General features: G+C 56.1%; 2 protein-coding genes across 4 annotated transcripts in view; one reads left to right on the top strand and one right to left on the bottom strand.

The window, feature by feature from the left end:
- Window positions 1-4,279: 4,279 nt before the first annotated feature.
- On the bottom strand, window positions 4,280-12,008 carry SH2D2A (SH2 domain containing 2A). Its single transcript, XM_039513203.1, has 7 exons — window positions 11,811-12,008; window positions 8,260-8,453; window positions 6,897-7,126; window positions 6,356-6,445; window positions 5,823-5,988; window positions 4,940-5,143; window positions 4,280-4,864 (listed from the first exon to the last, which is right to left on the bottom strand). The coding sequence occupies exons 1-7, from the start codon at window positions 11,842-11,844 to the stop codon at window positions 4,280-4,282; spliced, it is 1,503 nt and encodes a 500-aa protein (XP_039369137.1). The 5' UTR covers window positions 11,845-12,008.
- Window positions 12,009-15,502: 3,494 nt separating this feature from the next.
- LOC120390373 (death-associated protein kinase 2-like) overlaps window positions 15,503-20,349 on the top strand; it is a 30,551-nt gene continuing 25,704 nt past the window's right edge. For all 3 annotated transcript variants that reach the window (XM_039512998.1, XM_039512996.1, XM_039512999.1), the window contains exon 1: window positions 15,503-16,272. The gene's annotated coding sequence lies outside the window, so the exon portion shown is untranslated. The remainder of the gene's footprint in view (window positions 16,273-20,349) is intronic.

Genomic DNA, 20,349 nt, shown 5'->3' with positions numbered 1-20,349 from the left:
CTGTCGCACTCGGGTGTAGATTTCCCACATGCCGGGGCGATGCAGTTGTACCGACGTAAGTCTGTAGTGTAGACCAAGCCGAATCAAGGCCAGGACCCTGACCACTGGGGACTACTCGAAACATATACACGGGCGACTTTGCCTGAGTATTGGCAGTATTTCTACATCGGACCCTGCTGGGCAAACGGTGGAAACCAGAACTATTCCCCCCTCCCCTGGAATTGAACAGGGAGACTTCAGGGCCATGGAACATTCAAATGGCTTCTAATGGTGGAGCTGAATCATGGAGGGGCCTCTTGGCCCAGATGCTGGCTCACAGCCCGGCTGTTGCTTTTATGCTGGTCTGTTCGGTGGTGGGGTTTGCAGCTCCCCTCCCCGCAAAGAAGTGGTAGGTCTTGGGGTGGAGAAGGGGGAAAAATCCGGCAGACACCAGAAGCTCTCTGGCCACTTGCTGCTTAGTAGCCATGTTACCAGGTGCATATTGAGTCAGATCCCCCCGTGTGGGAGGGAGCTGAGTCAGGGAGAAGGCAGAGGTAAGGGTGTTGGGGGGGCTTAGGGACCTTTCCCATGGAAGTTTCACCTTCACTCTGAATCTTCTGGCTTTGAGAGATTTATTTTTTTTTGTTCCTAACTGCAGCGTTCCCTAGACCTTTCCTCCGGATGTTACCTAGTGGAACCCTCAGCCGCTCTCCCCCAGGTGCTGAGACTTCTCGCAAACCATCCTTGTAGCATGCAGCATTTCCTGCCCGCCGGCGTCCACAATCTATCCATTTCGTAGCCCTGCCACTCTGTTCCCACAGCCCCCAGTACCTCCACCCTCTGCTCGCCTCCCCGTGCTGCTCCTAACTGGCAGCTTCTCCGTGCAGCAGTGGTGACACGTGGGTTCCTGTCTGCTACTGGGCCGGAGCCTAAAGACCATCCTTCCTCTCTGAAAATGCTGCCTTTGAACCTGCCTGCCGACCCGGTGGGGGTGGGGAGAGGAGGAATTACAGCTGTGCTTGGGCTGAGCAGCATCCGGATCAAATACTTTTCCTTCTCTTCCTTCTCTCTGAGGATGCTAAGACACCTTAAGGGCAGTTCATGGCTCAGTGAAGGCCCCTTGCTTTTATTTACAGACAGCACCTGGCGGTGATCAATTCTTGCCCTGAGAAGGGAGAGCGAAATACAGCCCATCATGGTTACAGATCACGCGGCAGAGGGTCCATAGGACTTAACGGAACTTAAACCCTGAGGCCCGCCCCTCATTTAAGCAGGATTTAAATGCTGCCCACCCTGCATGCAAGTCGATTTCATCCCATTTGCTTCTGTTTATTCCCCTTATTTAAAAATAAGGATCCTTCTTATCTGAACAGCTCTGCAGCGTCAAGTCAGTGAGCATCTCTGTCAATGCCAGAGGGTGTTCGTCACCCCATTTGGATTTGGTAGTTCCACCCCATGAAGCAGCTTCTACGACTGCCCAGTGACACCAAGAAGCAAAGACCCCCTCCAAGGGGAGAAGGGAAGGAGATGACATCCTGGGTCCAAAAAAGACATGAGTCTTGAGTACCAAGCAACCTCTGACTGAGAGCAGGAGGGATGGAAAAACCGACAAAGCTGGTGTCGTAGCTGTGAGGAAGAGGCTTTGTGAGCCGAGGACCTTGCTGGGTTTTTTATTGGCGTTGGATCTCATTGTCCTTTCCATGGAAGGATCTTCCCTGCTTCCTTAATCTCCCCCGCTTGGAAGTGGGAGAGGGCGCGAATGTGCGTGAGCCTTGAATTCACAGAGCAGGCTGCTCTCTGCACAAACGTGAGAGAGGGTCGGAGCAGCAGTGTCTTGAGGGCTTATGTCTGCAGCAACTCTGCGTCCTAGAGAGCAGCTGAGGGGGAAGGAGTCTTCTCCGGCAGCTCTCAAGCCCTGGAACCCTTGGCAGGGGGTGTCCTGCTGGCTTGCCTCGAATGTGGGAGGGCTCTGAAAAGAGTGAAAATGCTTGTCTCAAACATCCCAAAGGGTTGGGTGTTTGCCATTTTCCTCTTCCCAGCGCAGGGAGGGTGGGCGGGCACTGCAGGGGCTGGGCATCAGGGCTCATGGGGGGATATGAGGGGGCGCAGGCATCTTGTGGGCGGGGGGGTGTAGTGACACAAGCTATGGAGCATGTGACTTCTTGCTATTTAGGTGACAGAAAACTCAAATGCCTGTGAGAAAATCTAGCAACTTCCTAAGAGGTTAAGACCCCCCCAAGTGTCCCCTCCATCTCGTAGTTCTCTGTCCTTTCTCTTTCTTCCCGTGTTGAGGGTGGCCGTGGCTGGCTCTTTTCACTGCACCCAGTGGTAATTCTGTGCTACTGGTTTACAGATGAACTAACTAGCAACCAGGCCGGGCCAGTGTCTTTTAAGAGTTGTCGAATTTAGATGCTGCGATGAATATAAAGCTGCAGCTCCATGGGCCTGGTTCTCAGTAACTCAGACCCACGGACGTTGGCCTGGAGTGTAAAGGGGCCGCAGAGCGGATGGAAATGGCTGGCTGAGGAGCTCCTAGCTCTCCGGGTAGTGTGGAGCTGGTGACAGGGCCCTGCTCCCATCTGCCGGGGTAGGAGGTGAATTGGGGGCATGGCCGGAGAACCATAGAGGGCCCAGCACCTGCTTATGGGGAGTGCAAAGATGGCTGAAAATCCATCCCAGCCCCAAGCCCAGTAACGGGGCAACTGATAATATATCGCCCTCCGGCTCTGATCACCCATCCATCTCAACATGGGTCAGTAGCGTTATCTCCATTGGACTGATGGGGAAACTGAGGCACAGAGTGGCAAAGGGACTTGTATGACAGCAGGCTAGTGGCAGAGTTGGGCCTAGAGCCGATGTTAATTGACTCTGTCCTATGTGCTGCCTCCCTTTTATGCCTTTGAAGTGATGCTCCCGTCAGTTTAGCCTATTAGTGGTTGGGTTCTTTTCTAAATTAAAAAGCAGATTTTCCTCCCCAAAAGGCTACTACACGAAATGCCTTTCCTCGTTCTCCTTTGAGATTCATTAAATCCACTCCCCGCCACCCCTCTTCAATCCCTCAAGGGTTTAAGAGTCGGAGCAGGGCCGCAGGCTGGAGCGTGAGAACCCGAAAGTGACACTCGCCCACGGGTAGGTTCAGCACTGCAGTGGTGCACAGGCCTCGTGCTCTCTCTCTCTCTGCACAAGGGGAAATTTCAGCCACCGATGGCCTGATCCTGCCACCGATGGCCTGATCCTACCCCCGCTGAAATCCAGGTCCATTGCAATGGAGACTGGATCTGGCCCGTGGGCCCGAGTCCCCCTGCCCCTTGCGGTGTCATTTGCCCCAGTGGGTGTGGACGCTAGCTGTGGGCTGACATGATGCATAAGGGTTGACTTTCCCCTTCTGCCTACCTCATTTCTTCTGGATTTTCCCTAATACCTACCTAGGAGTTACTGCTCCCCGAGGCGTGCAGGCTAGGATGGTCTCCAGAAATCAGCTCGTAAATGTTTTCTAGACCTTCCTGTCCCCTGGTGGCCATCGGTCTGGTCAGGCTGGCTGCCTTCCTGCCGTAAACCGGGTCATCAAACTCCAGTGGGGTCTGAGAGGAAGGAGGAGAGCGGGAAAGTGAAAGGGACGCAGAATTGCTCCGCCCCATTCCTATTCAGGCCCTGGGGAGAGGCGTGGGACGGGCAGCGCTGGGGGCAGGGATTCCTGGTGCACGCACAGCAGGGACAGCAGTAGATCACCCTCCCCGCCCCAATCACCCCCATGCACCATTTTCCACTAATATTCCTCAGCCCTGACTTCAGCGGCAGCGTGGGCCTGTGGGTAGGGCACTGGCATGCGACTCAGGAAGCTGGGGTCTGTTCCTAGCTCTGCCACTGCTCTGCTGGGTGAGCTTGGTCATGTCCCTGCTCTATGCCTCAGTTTCCCCTCCCGCCCTCTGTCTTCTCGACATAGACTGTAAGACAGAGACAGGCTTTTGCTATGTATCTGCAGCACCCAGCACACGGCAGCCCTGATCTCTGGTGCAGCCTCTAGGCATTACCATAATACTCCAGAATAGTGGAAGGTTCGGGGGAAATCGGTCTTGGCCCATTAAGTCCGCGGTTTCTACCAGCAGAGGGCGGAAATAGCATTGGGGGGTTCTGTGGGAGAGCCCCCCACCCACTAGGATTGGGACTGAGCCCCAACAAACTCATTGCACACAGGTCCCCAAGGAACCAGTGCATGTGAATAACCAGCTGGATTTACACCAGCGACCTAGAGTGTTTCAGGGCCCATCAGACTCGACTTGTCCTGCCCCCTTGTGGCCATTTAAAGTGCGGCTCCCCACTTTTCCTTCCATGTGGTACCCACCTCCGAGGATGGCCCAGACGGCCTCCCCCGGCCCTCCTCGACAGTGAGAGCTGCAGGCAGCCGCTTCCTCCGGGAGCCCTGCCCCGACGTGCTCCGGAGGAGCCTGCGGTGTCCTGGGGATGGCTCGGCGGGAGGTCTGGATGAGCCCCGAGGCAGGGTGGAGGCTGTGTCCTGCAGGACTCTGGGGAGAGCCTGGGGCCGGGACCGGCACGCCAGCTCTACCTCCGCATAGACGTTCTCGGGGTCGGGGCTGGGCAGCGAGCCCCGCCCCATGGCATAGAAGGGGATGGGCTCGTCGGGTTCATAGTAGATGTGGCGTTCACGGGGCGGGAAGCCCTCACGGGGCTCGGCGTAGGTGTGGAAGCGCATCAGCTGCTGGTACTTGGCCTCTGCGGGCTGGGCCGGCGTGGGCTGCTCGGCAGGGACGGGCGCTTTGCTGACGTGGGCGTAGGGCTCTGCAGAGGCCCCTGCCTCTGGCACGGGGCTGCTCGGCCTCGGAGCGGGGCCAGCCTTGGCGGGGAGCAGGGGAACGGAACAGGGAGCCTAAGGGAGGAATGAAATGAGGTCAGCTTCTGTCTAAGCAGCCCTCCTCCCCCCTTTCTCTGTGTCCATGTTTACCTCCTTGGAAGGGCATCCCTGGTTCCTTTGCTCTGCAGCCAGCGGGCAGGGATGGGTCTGTTGGCCGAGCGCCTGGGGCTGTCTGAGAACCAGGCTGTATGCTTGGCCGCCTGCTGCTGGGGGGACATTTGCTGGCTCGGGTGGGGCGCCGGACCCTGCTTCGGCTCCAGCCGGGATCCCACCACTCTCTCGGCTCTTGTCGCTCTGCGGCAAAGGGAAAAGCTGCTGAGCGACAGATGTGGCATTAGAAGAGAGGGGAGAGAGCGCGGTGCAGCGGTTAGGACCATATTTTAGCTGTTTGTACAGCACCTAGCACTGGGACGCCTAGGTTCTACGGCAATAAAAATAACAAACTGCAACAGAGCACAGGGCTGGGTGTCAGGACACCTGGCTTCTCTTCCTAGGGTGCAGGGTGTAGTGAGGAGAACAGAGCACAGGGTATCAGGACTCCCAGCTTCTATGCCACTGACTCACTGTGCCACCTGGAACAACTTGCCTTTCAATTGCCTCATGGTGGGGAAATTCTCCCCGTGCACTGGGGATAGTTCTGCGCTGCTGCATGTCTCCGGGGGATGATTCATTCAGGTGCTAATTACTGTAACATCTGTGACTGCCTCAGATTCCATGGCTGTCATGGTGCTGACCTCAGCCCCTGATGTTGCACAAGCCCAGACTCTTGCTGCTTGCCCTGGAGAATCCCCATCAGCAGTACAGGGCCTATGACACACAGTGGAGCAATTCTGCTCCCCTCCAGCAGAGGGCAGTGGTGACACCAGCCAGCCAGCACATTCCCATGCCTGTCTTGTGACGGCAGATGTGGCATTCCAGTGATCCCTGGATGCGCAGTGGGATGCCAGGCGCTCCAGGCGAGTTGCTGGCTTACCCTGGGGCATGGTGCTGTCAGGAACTCGTAGTAGGGGGTGACGGGGGCGGTGGTGTAGTGCTGAAGCAGGCCCTGGAGCTCGGCGTGGGCGCTGTCCTCTCCTAGGATCACGTAGCATTCGTCTTCCAGCTGGTCAAGGATGAAGTGCCGGCAGCGATCCCTGCCTCTGGAGCCCGGAGAGAAATCAACACGGGGGTGGTGAAATTCCAGACGCACTGGAGTGAATGGGAATTATGCCACTTCCACCCAGTGCGTCTGGCTCAGCGGCGTCCAGGTCTTCAAGGAACTGGGGAGGCCAGGGGTGGGGTGGGGGGGTGGCAGAGGCGCTCCCCACCCCCAGGCAGCTGGGCCACATAATAACAGTGATCCCTAGCTCTGAGAGATCGACCGGCCCCCCTACACAGTGCGACGCTCAGCAGCCAGCATTGATGGGGGCCTGGCGGAGCACAGAGAGCAGCAGGTGGGGCTGCGGCAGCTTGGAGATCTCACCTGCGGCGCTGGCTTAGGAGCAAGGGGCGGCCAGGTGACCTCACCTGTACGACAAGACAAATCCGACCGTGCTTTCACTGAAGCGAATCAGGAAAGAGCCCAGCGGCTTCTCCTGCAGCAGCTGCTCCGTGTCCCTGTGCGGGAAGGACAAACGGGGTCAGAAATAACCCGGGTGGGAAGCAGCAGCTCCTGGGTGAGAGAGGCGGCCTGGTAGGGCTGGGGTAGGTGCTGCTGGTAGTTCGGGAACAATATCTCAGCCCCCCGCCCCCCGAGCTTGGAAAGGGGCAGCCTAGGCATGGGGACCCCTGCAGGCTCGCAGCCTCCTGTGTCCTAGCATGCAGCGAGTGGGGCAGATCCAGCCTGTTAGTAGGGGAAAGAACCCAGGAGTCCTGGCTCCCTGGCTTTCCCCACGGTCACTCCCTTCATTTAGGCAGGAGGGTGAAACTCCTTCCTTAGCCCTATTTGTGGCAGCAGGACGTGGCGCTGCCTGTGGGAAAAGCCCCAGGGTCCTGGGGACACTGCTGTGAGGCCCAGGGCAGGCAGCCATGTACCTACCCCTCCGGGCTACCTGCCCCAGCCCCTCACCTCCTGCTGATGAAGCCGTGAAACCAGGGCGGCAGCTCCCCCTGCTGGCGGATCCGGCTCGCCTGTGTTTGCTGGAACCACGCCCGGGTCCAGGCCTGCAGCGCCGACGGGGCCTCGGGAGGGTCCAGGCCGGGCCCCAGCCTCGCCCGCGTCTCCGCTCCCTGCGCAGGGTCCCCGAGCAGAGACCAGCCCAGCTTGGCGCTGGCCGCCGGCCACGAGCTGAGCGGGGCCTAAGGGAGTGAGAGCAACAGAGGCCTGGATGAGGGGGAGGGGGGGCGGAGATGGGGGCCATGTCCTTCCACCCCCCCCCCCTTAGTGCCAAGCTGGGGAAGCAGGGACTGAGGGGAGAGCCCCCCGCACCGCCCTGCAGCATGGTGGATGTGGCAGGCGGAGCGCCGAGCCTGGGCCCGGCGAGGGCAGGAGAGGCCTCGCCCCCTTTGCCAAGCCCCTTCTTTCCGGCAGCCCCTTGGGGTTCCCTTTGTGCTGACGCCGCCGCGGAGCTAATCTCTGCTTCTCAAGTAGAGGCTTCTGCTTCCAGGGACCCCGAGAGGATCCTCGGCGGGTTTCTGTCTTTCTAGGACCAAAGGCCCTGGCCTCTCTGATAAGGAACCCGGGCGAGATGCCATGAGCGGGCGACCGGGCCAGGCAGGTGTCCCAGGCTGATTAAAAATAACCCCCCTCCAGGAGCCAGCTCTGGGTGGCGAAGCACCAACAGCTCAGCCGGAGGGAGGGGGCATCTTTGCAGCGTTCTGCTAAGGCAGTTGTGAGGGCTCTGCCGCTCTGTGGGCATTGGAGGGTGGGGGGAAGCCAGGGAACAGGCCCCCCCCCCTGCAGCATGGGGGACGGGGAGACAGAAGGATGGACGGATGGACAGGTACTATAGAGTGGACAGATGGATACTGGAGAGTAGCTGGATGATGGACAGATACTGTAGGGTTGTTGGCTGGATAGACAGTGTAGGATGGATGGATGGACAGATACTGTAAAGGTGGGCGGATGGACAGCTAGTGACGGATGGACGGATGCTGTGGAGTGGGTGGGTGGGTGGACGCTGTAGGGTGAATGGCCAGTCACCGATGGGCGGCTAGACAGACGGACGGACAGGTGGACAGAAGAGTGGGCTGAATAAGGTACCCGATGCATTTCCCCCCAGCGCACGCATTTGTTCCATTATTTAACCCCCTCTAGCAGCCAGACACCCAGGGCACCCTCCCCCAGCTCCCCTCCTTCTGCACCCGTCAGACGCTCCCCCCGCACCGCAGAGCCCCGAGCAGCTGGAGAATGGCCAGTCCTACACCTCCCGGGACAGTGGTGCCGTGACACGAAGCCGCAAGGGGCTGGATCGAGAGCTCTCGATTCCTACCCTGGTGTTGGTGCCCTGGTCCCTCTGAGAGCCAGGCGGCTGCTCCTCCTTCTGGGCCCCAGCTGGCGCCCTGCTGAGCCCAGCACTGGCGCTGTCCAGCTGGGCCGGCTCGTCCGCATTGTCGTCTTTGCTGAGGCCGTTGGGTTTAAATGTGCTGAAGAGGAGGGGTCCCTGATTGTCCCAGCCATCAGCCCCTGGGGATGGAAACAAATGGGTCAGTCCTCCAGCAGGGCCCCCCTGCGGGCTCAGAAGCCTTCCCCTCCCCCTGCGGGTGCAAGAGTCTTCTCCTCCGCAGCTCTCAGCCCCATCCCAGGTCTCTTTCCTGCCTGGCCTTTGGCCCCTTTATGCAAGGCAGCTGGGGGGACCGCACACAGGTGGGGAAGAAGAGGTGGAGCTGACCTGCAACGTAGCTCTGCATGGCATCCACTGCCCTGCTTCCCATGGACTCTCCCAGCCAAAACAATATCCATGGAGGGGGAAACTGAGGCCCAAGGTCACCCCCAGCAAGCCAGAATTAGAACCCAGGTCTCCTGAGTACCAGGCTAGTGTTCGATCTACTAGGTCACCCTGCCTCCTAAGTGACAAGGGCTCTGTCAATCCCGGCCCAACCAGGCCAGTGGGAGCTTTGCCACTGACTCCCTGGAGGCAGGATTTCACCCTGACGCTGGGAAATGGTGCCAAACAGGGGCTGGCTTGAGGGAGTCCCCTCTGAGCTGGAAAATGCCCCGGGAACAGGGCGGCCTGAGGCCAGCCAGCCCTGTTCCATTAGCCCGGCCTTGCTACACCTGGGCTGGGTGCTGACCCCAGAGGCAGAGAGCCCAGCAGCTGGTGCTGATTGGGGCTGCTTTGTTCCGCTCCTACGGGGGGGTTGGAGGCCGGCTGAGGACCGGGGCTAGCCGGAGCCCTTGCAGATGGGAACAGCCTGGCAGAAAAGGAGTTTGTTTTGGGCTCTGGTTGGCTTAAGTGTAAAGGACGCTGTTACTTGTTACCTGCCGAGTCCAATCTGCAGCTGGAGCAGGCTGGGGAAACTGAGGCAGGGTGGGTGCAAAGCCGTGGTCTGTTGTGAGGGGGCGCTCTGAGATGGTACATCTCGCACCCTTCCTTAAAGCCTCGCAGTGCTAGGTTCTTCACACACCCACCAGTGCTTGGGCCTTTATCGCTAGTCTCACAATTCCGGGTGTTTTTCATCAAGCCCCAGCTCCTGGAGTCCTGTGATGAGGTGAGGCTCCCAGCTCTCTCTCTGTGTGTGTTAAAATACATTTCTAGCTTGGGGTGTGTGTGTATTTATTTTTCCAAAATATGAGCCCTGGTCTAATCCTAAAGGCACAGAAAACTAGAAGGCAAATCAGAAGCTCCCAGAATGTCTTATTGTTTTAAACAAAATTTCATGATTTTCTGGGCTCTGAATCATGGCTTTCGAACCCTTCGAGGTGGCAGAAGTGCACCCTGCAGGTAGCCCTTGGCGCCTGCTTTCCCCAGGTGTCCATGATGCCATGGGGGCGGAGGGGAAGGGAATGAATCCTTCGGGGTGCAGCCAGTTTCCAAACGCAGCCACTTTGCTCCAGAGGCGTGAGGAGGGGCAGAAAGATCATTGAGCATCTTCTTCGCCCAAGCAAAAAGATGCAAAATAAATGCAGCTGCTTTGCTGAATCTTCGCTGAGGATGCAATAAGACAGCTGCTGTGCTGGGACTGCAGCTAGGTCAGCTCAGCCACCCCCTCCGCTGTGCCCTTGTTCTGGAGCAAAGCCTAGAGCTGCCCCGGGACGCTTTCCCTTCTAACAGGCAGTTTGGGGTTGCTCTGAAACTTTGCCAAACTTTCGCCGTTCGGGGGAAGTTTCCCAGGCTGGGTATCTGAATTCTTGGGGAAAGTTTCCGCTAAAAATGTTCAGCTGTTTTGGAGAAAGAGGGTAGGGAAAAATCCATCCTTCTACCCATGCAGAAAAAATGCTTCCCATCCTGTATGTGATTGTGTAATCAAAGACTGCCCCAGAATTCAGCCCCCTGGCAGCAAGTTTTCACGGGAAGCCTTAACTGGGCACTTCTTAACTTTGGAGGGTTTGATTTTTTGCTAGCTTAATGTTCTCTTAATGGTTTTTTAATGTAATCGCAACCTCTTTGGGGGAGGGACTCTCTCCCAGTGTGTATATCTAGCACCTTGTGGCCCTAATCCTCGACTGAGACCGCCAAGGCTACTGTAACAATCACAGGAAATGCAATTGTTCTGTTGTGTTCTAATCCTGATCTAATTACAGGAGATCTCTCAATAGTGTTTAATAACGGTTAATTAAAACAGGAAGTAATTATTTAAACCGGTGGATCCATCCCACCTCCTTAGCATCCCGGAGATGTCTGCCAGCGATTGCCGTGGCATGTTTCAGAGTCCTTTTAATAATACTCATCTCTCGAATGGAGAGCAGCGTTGCAAGGCCCCAGTCCTGCAACGTGATCAAGGCGTGTTTGTGCCCACAAGCTGATCCCCTTGGAGCTCTGCCCAGGGACGGGGTTGCATTTCCAGGGATCTGACTCCAGGATCAGAGCCTATGCTGGGGCAAAAGAGAGAGACACCTCTCTTGAAAGAGACCTAACCCTCTTTTCTTGTTGTTGCCGCCGAGTTTGTCCCAGGGTATCAGAGAGACGAGGTGGGGGAGGCGATATCTCTGATTGGACTTTTGACTCCTGTTGGCGAAAGAGAGAAGCTTTCGAGCTACACAGAGCTCTTCTTTGGGGCTCGAAAGTGTCTCTCTTTCACCAGCCGAACTTGTTCCCTTAAAAGAGATCCCCTCCCCCTCTTGTCTCTCATTTCCTCCCCTTTTTTCCTTTAAGAAAGGAAAGGCACCGATTCAGGTCCCTAGCCCCCCGGTCAGCACGAGCGTGGCGGGAGTGTGGGCTGCTGCCCATTCCGCTCAGGCAGCGTTTGACATCTGCTTTGCACTGGGCCAGCCGGCCAGCCCGAGGCGCAGGAGGATCGGGCCTCCATCTTTGAAAGCCTTGGTGCTGGGACGGAGACGCGACGCGCTCACCCCTCCCCTCGGAGGAAGCATTGCAGGGATGGCTCCGGAGCGGGGCATAACCGGCCCTGGTCAGCAGCTCGGGGCGCGGACGTCGCCTGGAGGCTGGCATGGAGCGATCTGTGTGGGTCTCGGAGCGACCCCTGCCAGGCAGGCGTCTGCATTCCCCCAACCCAGCCCCCACTGCTGGACAACCTCCCTAAAGAGCCCCAGGATTGCCTGGGGGTGGGGGCTGAGCTCCTCTCCAAGCTTGGCTCCTGGGAGGGGACCTGAGGGGACATGTCCTTCTGGTCACACCCCTGGCTGAACAGCTGCAGGATTCATGCATTGGATCAGCCCAAGGCCTGGCAGGCAGTCGTCCTGCTGTGGCATGGGGCATAGATTCCCCTGGCACCGCTGCCCCCCTCCTGCCTGCTGGACTCTGGTTTCCATGGCTCTTGCCCACGTCCCTCTTCACTGGACTCCCCTTGCGGGAACAAATCCGCTCCTGTGAAGCGTGGTCGAGATTGCTCCTGTCTCCCCCAGCTCCCCCGCGGCTCCTACCTGTCCTAGGTCCTTCTTTGACCTGGGAGTCCATGCCCTGCGGCGGCCCGAGCTCCGAGGCCCTGGCAGCGATGTCTGCTGGAGGCAGGGGAACTTACGAGTCCCCCTCGCGCTCTCTCTGCATGCAAAGGGCAGGAAGCAGCTACCGAAGCCACAAGATGCTGCTAGTTCACGGGCGAGCAAAGGAGCGCCGCTGGCGACGTCATGGAAAAGGAAAGTGCCGCGGCAGAGTTCTGGGGCGAGGTACTGGGGCCGGAGATGAGAGGGTGGTGTCACCGCAGCGCCGGGCCAGCCCGGGCCTGTGACACGAGGGGCGTGACGGGAGAACGTCCCTGGATCCGCGAGACGCTGCGTGAGCCAGCTGTGAAAGGCTGGGCTCGGTCGCCGCTCCCGGGGGTGGCTGCGGACAGTAGGGCGACCAGGCAGCAAGGGTGAAAAATCGGGACGGTCCCTGTAAAATCGGGACATCTGGTCACCTAGCAGTCAGCCAGCACCTGTAAGCTATTAAATGGCCCTGATTCTTATCTAGGCTAAGCCCCTCCGTGCCAGTCTGGGACACTGAAAAGCCAGCCAGCTAGCGGCGCCTGGGGATGCTCAGAGGGGTCTTCTGAGTGCCAGGCGGTAAGATCTGGGTTCGAGTCCAGACACTGCTCTGGGTGACCTTAGACAAATCACTTGACCTGAGTCCCCCCCTTGTAGAATGGAGAATCATCTTTCCTTTCTCTCGTTAGACTATAAATGGCTGCTGCCCCCCTGTTTATGGCGAAGGGTCTGGTGCCAGGGGGCTCTGATCTCTGATGCTGGGTGCTGATGCTAGACAAACAACTACCATCAAACAGGAGACCCCCTTGGTAGTATTCTGCCAGGTGTTTGAGATCAGGTGCATTTGCTATTTGGAGGCCTGACCTGGGCTACATCAGCCAGGGAAGCTGCCTGGAGCCAGGCGAGTCCTCGAAAGTGTCCTGGGGCGCCGGGGAGAGAGCAGGGCACCCTCTGCTGCAGGGAGTGGGGTGGGTGACTCAGCAGGGGGCGCTCTCCTCCCCGGCAGGGCTGTGCTGCTGAGAGCCGAGCGAGTGACCCAATTCTCTTCCTGAGGAAGGAGGCGGCAGAGCTGAGGCAGGGCTGTGGGTTCAAGGCTCAGAGCTTCCACCACCATTCTGGGTGCCCAGAATCTGTCCCAGAGTTCCCAAGGGACTGGGTATTTTGTGATCCCGGCGGGAGGCTTGTCAATTAACCAATTAATGTTCGGCCGGGACTTTGGCAACTTAAAGAGCCCGGTCTCGTTTATCGAACCCAGCCCACAGATGGGCTGGGGATTTCTAGACCCCAAGGCTAGTGAGACCACTGTGATCACCTCGTCTGACCTCCAGGCCAGAGAACGGCCCCAGAACAATCCCTAGAGCACAGCTTCTAGCAAAAACAGCTCGTCGTGATTTAAAAATGGCCAGGGATGGATTAAGGAAGCAACTTGGGAGCCAGGACTCCTGGGTTCCTTTCCGAGCTCTGGCAGGGGAGACCTTAGTGGTTAGAGCAGAGGGCTGGCAGGCAGGAGTCCTAGGTTTAAACCCCTCTGCCAGTGATCCTGGGTGAATGTCTTCCCCCCTCTGTGCCTGATCCCCCCTGCAAAATGGGGTGAAATATTTGCCCCCTAGGCTGTGAGCAGAGCCCCCCTCTCTCAGTGGAGTTGGGGGAAAGAGAAATTTAGGAGAGCTCGTAAAGCTGGTGGGGGGTAGGGGGGCCAAAGGTTATGGCCCCACCCACCTGCTGATCTTCGTAGAAATATTTTCCCTCCCCCGAATCCAGGCCAGCCCAACCGGGTGTTTTGCTATTAGCCTGTCTGTGCAAAGTCTTCTTCAATCTGTCCAGCCAGGAGGGAGGAACAGTCCCAGGGGGTGGGGGCGGCCGCCAATCACACTTCGCCAATGGCTCCCATAAGCTGGAAACTTTGTCTGAACAGCTCATACTTGGCAGGAAAAGGGGGTGAGTCGTGAGCCACCGAGAAGCAGAAAAAGAGCAAAATCCCATAATTTACTTATAAGGAAAAATGAACCCAACTCAATGCAGGCAACTGCAAGGCACTGGCTCCCTCTAGTGGGCCAAACTTCTCCCTGCAGCCTAATTAGCCCCTGTGTGTTGCAAATTTAACATTGGAGCCATGGGATAATAATGATGATTATTTCAGCAGCTGCTGAAGGCTCCAGCTGAGATCAGGGCCCATTGTGGCGGGTGCTGCACAGAGGAAGAGACGGTCCCTGCAGAGAGTTTGACAGTCTCAGGATACAAGAGGCAAAGGGACGTTTGCAGCGGAACCCCCGGAGGCTCAGGAAGAGTTAATTCCCTTTGTGCGGATCTGGAGTGAGATTCAGGGGTGCGTGGGCCCAGCCGAAGGGAAAGCAGAGGGAGAGTTGGGGACAGCCGGGATTCCTGCTCGCTGGCTGGCTATCCTGGGAAGAGAAAGAGATCTGAATTGCATCTCTCGGGCCTGGAGTAACGAAGGGCACATCAAGTATTGTTGTTTAAACAGATCAGAAATGGCAGCTGAGGTTAGATCGCCTGCCCCTTGGCCCCAGGCATCAGCTGGCTCAGGGGTGATGCCATGCACTTCAGTGGGTGCCTTACTGTTTCTATGGCGATCGTTCCCAGAGATCTGGGTTCCACTCCCAGGCGCTTTCCCCTCTGTGAAATGGGGGTAATGCACCTTTGTGAAGCCCTCCCAGTTCTATGACTCTGGACAGCCAGGCTGGTTATCTGGGGTAACACAAGTTTCATTTCTTCTTTGTTGTGTGTGGTTTTGCCCCTTTCCCTGACTTTCTGCAGTTACCCAGCTGGGCATTTCAGGGCCCCTCTGCACAGAAATGCTTCATTCAGTCTGTCTAGTGAAATCGGCGGAAGCCCTGTGTTAATAACTTTGGTATAACACCTTGTCTGCACAGGAAAGTTTGACCAGTTACCACAGCGTAACCCCTCATGTGCACACACTGTTTCAAGTACCAAAGTACCAAGTATTTTTGTTTGTTTAGTTAAAACCTCCTCTTAAGCAACATAAATTAAACTGGGGAAAAAATAATACCCCTGGCTCTTATAATCCATAGCTCTTGACATGCTTTACAAAGGGTCTCAGTGTCGTTATTGCCATTGTGCAGATGGGGAAACCGAGGCACAGAGAGGCAAAGTGACTTGCTACAGGCCACCCAGCAGCAGAGCCAGGAATAGAGCTGTTCACCTGAGTCCCGGTCCAGTATGCTATCCACTAGGCCACACTACCTCCGTCTGCCAGATTCTATCTCAGAATGGCTTATACCAGTATTACTATTTCAGTTTAAATTCTCTCTGTAGGTTACATGGTGCAATTATCCCAGGTGGACAAGCCTGCAAGCTCTGTCCCCTCGTCAATGCCTGGACAGCACCTAGCACTTTATGGATGGAGCTACAAATGCACCCTCGAGCCATTGTGGCATGGCTGAGTTGCGGGAATCCCTGCAGTTCCCATGTCCTTTAACCGGCTGGGGGTTCAGTCCCCACCCCCACACGTGACATGCAGTTTTATTCTACCTTAAGAGATCTGTCCCTCCTCTTTCTCTTCACACCTCAGCGGCCTCCTAGCCGTACCCTGTTTCCCCTCTGGGCATTTTGGTTAGAATATTTTTATCTGTCAAACAGGTTTCCTGTTTGCAATCCCCCAGCTTCTGAGCCACAGAGCAAAGAGAGAGAAAGGGGAAGAGACGCCTTTTTTTGCAGCTGATTCGCCCTGCTCTCTGAGCTCAGCAACTGCTAAGTCGAAGGCAGGAGATCCTGTGGTTCTGGGAACAGCCGGACTCAAATTCCCTTGGATTTGCTGTTCCAGCTCCGGGAGAAATCAAGGCACTGGGCAATGCTGCTTCGAGTGACGTTAACGAACCTGTCCTAGCTTCTGCTGGCTATAGGCCATGATTTTCCACTGGGAAGACCTATCTCACGGCTGTCTCAAGGGAACTTGATGGAAGGATCATATTTTTTTAACAGGTTTTCTCAGGATCTTGCTCATTTCAGAGTTTGCTGCTGCTGCTTATTATTATTATTATTTTATTTTAAATCCCATGAAAATCTAGGAACTCTGAGTCACTTTATTTGGAGCTGCTTTGCTGAGTCTGGGGGTGGTAGTTAAATAAAGAGGAGGAGGAGGAACGAAACAGATGGGATTGGTCAATATCAGAGGAAACTGGCCAGAATTCCCCACCAGGAGAGGTGTCATAGATCCGAGCTCTTTCATATCTATCGCCTCTCAACAGAAAACTAACCAGAGCTGGTTCATCTGAGCTGCCTACACACTGGGGAGATAAGACGTCTTGTTGTCCAGGAAAATTCTGGAGCGACTCTCCTGTATTGGTTCTGGGTGCGGTGGGATTTCTGGAAAGGACGCAGTCACAAGCCACCAGGAGGCTAGTTCCAAAGAAAAACAAGAGGAGCGTGAGCCGAGAACTTGGTGAGTAAGGATGGACGTGACACAGACTTTGTTCTCATCCACCTAAAGCAAACAGGTGGTTGGCTTTGTAATCAGCAGACCCCCAGCCGGTGTAATTCAGCCGAGCTGCAGCAAAGTCAGCGGAGTGATGCTGACTTACCCGAGCGGGGATCTGACCTTGCCTGGTTTTGCTGCAGGGGGGAAGATCTCAGGGGATGTTCTGAACAGTCAGGGATGGGGTGCGGGAGGTGATCTACCATCTTGTTGTGATCCTTTTAATCCGGCAAGTTTCAGAACAGTGGCTGCAAAATAGTCATAGAAATTGAATCAGAGAAATATAGGGCTGGAAGGACCCCAAGAGGTCCATATCCCCCCCACCCCCGCTGAGCCAGGAGCATTTACCAGTCCATGCACAGAAATGATTTGCCCACTCCAGAGAAAAAGCAAAGGATGTTTTCACTTGCCTGAATGGCTCAGAATTTTGCAAAGCTCTTTGTGCCCATCCATGGGCTGCTTTTCCTGCTTTTGGCTAGTTGGACAGGGAGACAGAGGAATGTCTGGATCAAAGGGTTGAGTCATCTCTTTCTCCACAGCTCCGATCCTTGTTGTCTGCCGTCCCTCCTCATTTGGGCACCAAGATATTCTGACAGTGAGATTCTATATTTGGAACCTGGCTGGCTTCTTTTCCTCTTTATTGATTGATGCGAATAATATTTATTTTGTGCAGCTGCTTAGTGGAGAGGAGGCTGATTTCAGTAAACAGCCCCTGTGGGCAGCAGCAGGGAGTGCTGATGTATTTTTGGATCAGCTACCAGGAGGGGATTCTTATCACGGGGAGCAGATCGGTACCTGTCGCTGGGATCCATGGCAGATGCGGCAGAAACCTCCTGAGCTTCTGCCTTGCTTGGTTGGGTCTGTTTGGAGCAGACAGCTTTGGTTGCTAGTGCTGTTGAGTTAATTCGCAATTCCCTGGCTTGACAGTTATGTGGGTTTTACACAGCTGAAAACAACCCAGCCCCGGGTGTTGACTGGTTTTAAATCCCATTTGAAGCCTTCTGGAAACCGATGTCTGTGTAGGTTATGGAGCCTTTTCTCTTGTAGGTTGCTGTTATGCCAGGATATGTTAATGGCCATCAAGCAGGCCTTTGATCTAAGACAATCACAGACCTGGTTAAAGCCAAGCAGCCTTCTTCCAGGGTAAAGGGAAGGAGTAAGTAAGCCCCCTTTTACACAGTGAGAGCTGGAAACAATAGAAGCCACCGCCCAAGGCAATGTATGGCAAGGGTTAATCGAGATGCTAAATTGTGTGGGCTGAGGGGTTCCTTGACTGCAAAGGCTGGGGCAAGGTGAGTGTTAGGCAAGCTGGGTGTGTGAACAGCAGACAGCAAGAGAAACAATGTCGCGAGTGACACTGAGAAAGAGCAGAGGCAGAGCTCTTTGGGCACAGAACACACTGGAGAGGCAGGCGCGAGGATCACTGAACAAGGAAAATGGGGACTGTTTGTTCCTACTGTGTTCAGGGGCACGAGACCTTGTGCTCACTCTTTGTAAATAAACAGGATTGCAGCAAAGAATATACCTGCCTCGTATCATCTGTTTCTGAATGACCCAGCGAGGCCCTGAATATTGTCTAAATGCTCAGGCCAAAAGAACAACAGAACCCTCTAATATGTGTCCAGTGGCTTCTGTGAAATGGGTCAGTCTCAGCCTGCCTTCCAGCAGGCCAGGTGTCAACATACATGGCATGTAACTGACCGGCTCTGGCTGGTGATCTTCTTGGGTCGCGGAGACCTAATTCCCCGTTAGCCCTTTGAGGGGATCCCAGCAAGGGCAGAGCTGAGGAACGTTGGCTGCCCAGCTGAAGACCTGGCCCTGAATGTTTTCAAAGTCTCCTGCTGCTCCAGTGAGAGCTAAGAAGCTGTGTAGTGGGCTTCCGGGTAGCTGACCCGGCTCTGAAATTGCCGCAAATCTGGGTGCTTCCTATCTGGTGGACTGTGCACTGGACTGGGATTCTGTTCTTGGCCCTGCCACTGTCCCTCTGGATAACCATGGGCAAGTCACTTTGCCTCTCAGGGCCTCAGTTTCCCCATCTGGAAAATGGGGATAAAGATCGTGACTTCCTTTGGAAATCCCTTTTGTTTCTGCTGACAAAACGTGCCCGATGAGCAGTAGGTGGTCAGGATGATGGTGTTCAATGTACTTTGCTCTGGACGGGCTGGAAGGTCTGTTTGTATTTTTTGCTCCTCGGGAACAGCTGAACTATTTCAAGCTTAACCGAGGGTACGGCTCAGGCTCTTAGCCACTCTGCATGCCTCCCCTCCCTTCTGGCTGGTTCCCTAATGGAATTCCTGTGGATTATTACAGCAGCACCGCACGCCACCGGCAAGACACTCTCAGCCCAGGCAGTGAAAAAACTGCCAGCTCCCTCCCTCCTTCCCCCATCCTTCTGCAAGCATCACGAACCCACGGCAGTTATCTGGAGCTTGCCTCTGGATCATAAGAATGGCCATGCTTGGTCAGAACAAAGGTCCATCTAGCCCAGTGTCCTGTCTTCCAACAGTGCCAGATCCTTCAGAGGGAATGAACGGAACAGGACAATTAGCGAGTGATCCATCTCCTGTTGTCCAGTCCCAGCTTCTGGCAGTCAGAGGCTTAGGGCCGCCCAGAGCACGGGGTTGCGTCCCTGATCGTCTCGTTCCTCAGTTTCCCTAACGTTAGACTGGGGACAGTAACACTCCCCTAGCTCTGTCATTTAATTCATGCTCCACTCAAGAGCAGGTTGGAGGTGCAGGGACAGAGCAGAGGCTGGGACGAATGAGGGTAGATATTTATTAGTAAAGGCAGCAGGACTGTGCCATATTTGGTGATCTGGTTTCAGGGAGGGAGAGGAGGGCGGAACCCCTTCGGTTTTAGGTTCAAAGATCCCTCTCCTGCCTCAGAAACAAGCCTGCTGAAAGTTCACATTCAAGTGATGCAGGTTTCCTTTGGCTGTGGTCTCTGTGCCCCCATTCATGCTCTGAACCCCCCGGGAGTGTTATTAACCCCCTTTTATATAGGGGAAACTGAGGCCAGAGAGGGCAAGTGACTTGGCCAGGGTCAAATGGAGCCAGGAATAGAACCCAGATGTCCTGACTCCAGATGTCCAGAGCACGCCACGGGGGGCGCTCTGCCGGTCGCCGGTCCTGCGGCTCCGGTGGACCTCCTGCAGACGTGCCTGCAGAGGGTCCGCTGGTCCCGCGGTTCTGGTGGACCTCCCACAGGCATGCCTGCGGCTGCTCCACCAAACCCGTGGGACCAGCGGACCCTCCGCAGGGATGCCTGCGGGAGGTCCACTGGAGCCGCCTGCCGCCCTCCCGGCGACCGGCAGAGCGCCCCCCGCGGCATGCCGCCCCAAGCACGTGCTTGGCGTGCTGGGGCCTGGAGCCGCCCCTGCTCCCCTCCCTGAGCTGCGACTATAACCCAGAAGTCGGCCAGTCTCCTGCTCTAACCACTGGAGCACACTCCTCTCCTCCCACAGTTGAGTTTAGGAAGCAGGATGCCTGGGTTCTGATCTGTTGCCCTAGCCATGTTGTCTCCCTTCTGGGCAGGACACCAACACCAGTCTGGGGCCAGTCAGGGAACTGGGCAGTGCAGCATGGCCTCTACCAGCCAGCTGGGATCCCAGCTCCTAGCCCCGAGTCAGATAACTGGAGTGTATTATCTGTATCCCCTGGCAGAGGGCTCGGCAGCCTGGAGCACTGTTGCCAAGATCTTCCCATCAAAGTTTCATCCCACTAAAGCACAAACAATGTCTGGAATTTAGCAACTGCAACATATTTTCATGTCAGTAAATATAGCCTAGGGCCACCTCCCCACCCCCTTAATCAAGGGACTGTCCCTTGTATTCAGGCTTAAAGGGACAGTTCTGGAAAATCTGGATGTTCCCAGCAGCTCCTCTAATGCTCCTCAGTGCTGATCCACAGCCCCCTGCTATCCCACCCTGGGCTCACCTCCACCGCTCTGTCAATGCCCCTCAGTCCTGACTCCCAGCTGCTATTCCAGGCTTCTCCAGGCCAGCCTGCGCCCCCACATTCCTGCACCCCCTGCCTTGGGAGAACC

This window comes from Mauremys reevesii, linkage group 24, assembly GCF_016161935.1.
Source record: "Mauremys reevesii isolate NIE-2019 linkage group 24, ASM1616193v1, whole genome shotgun sequence".
NCBI lineage: Eukaryota > Metazoa > Chordata > Testudines > Geoemydidae > Mauremys > Mauremys reevesii.
The sequence above is the reverse complement of the archived record's forward strand: the minus strand, read 5'-3'. Positions and strand labels throughout refer to the sequence as shown.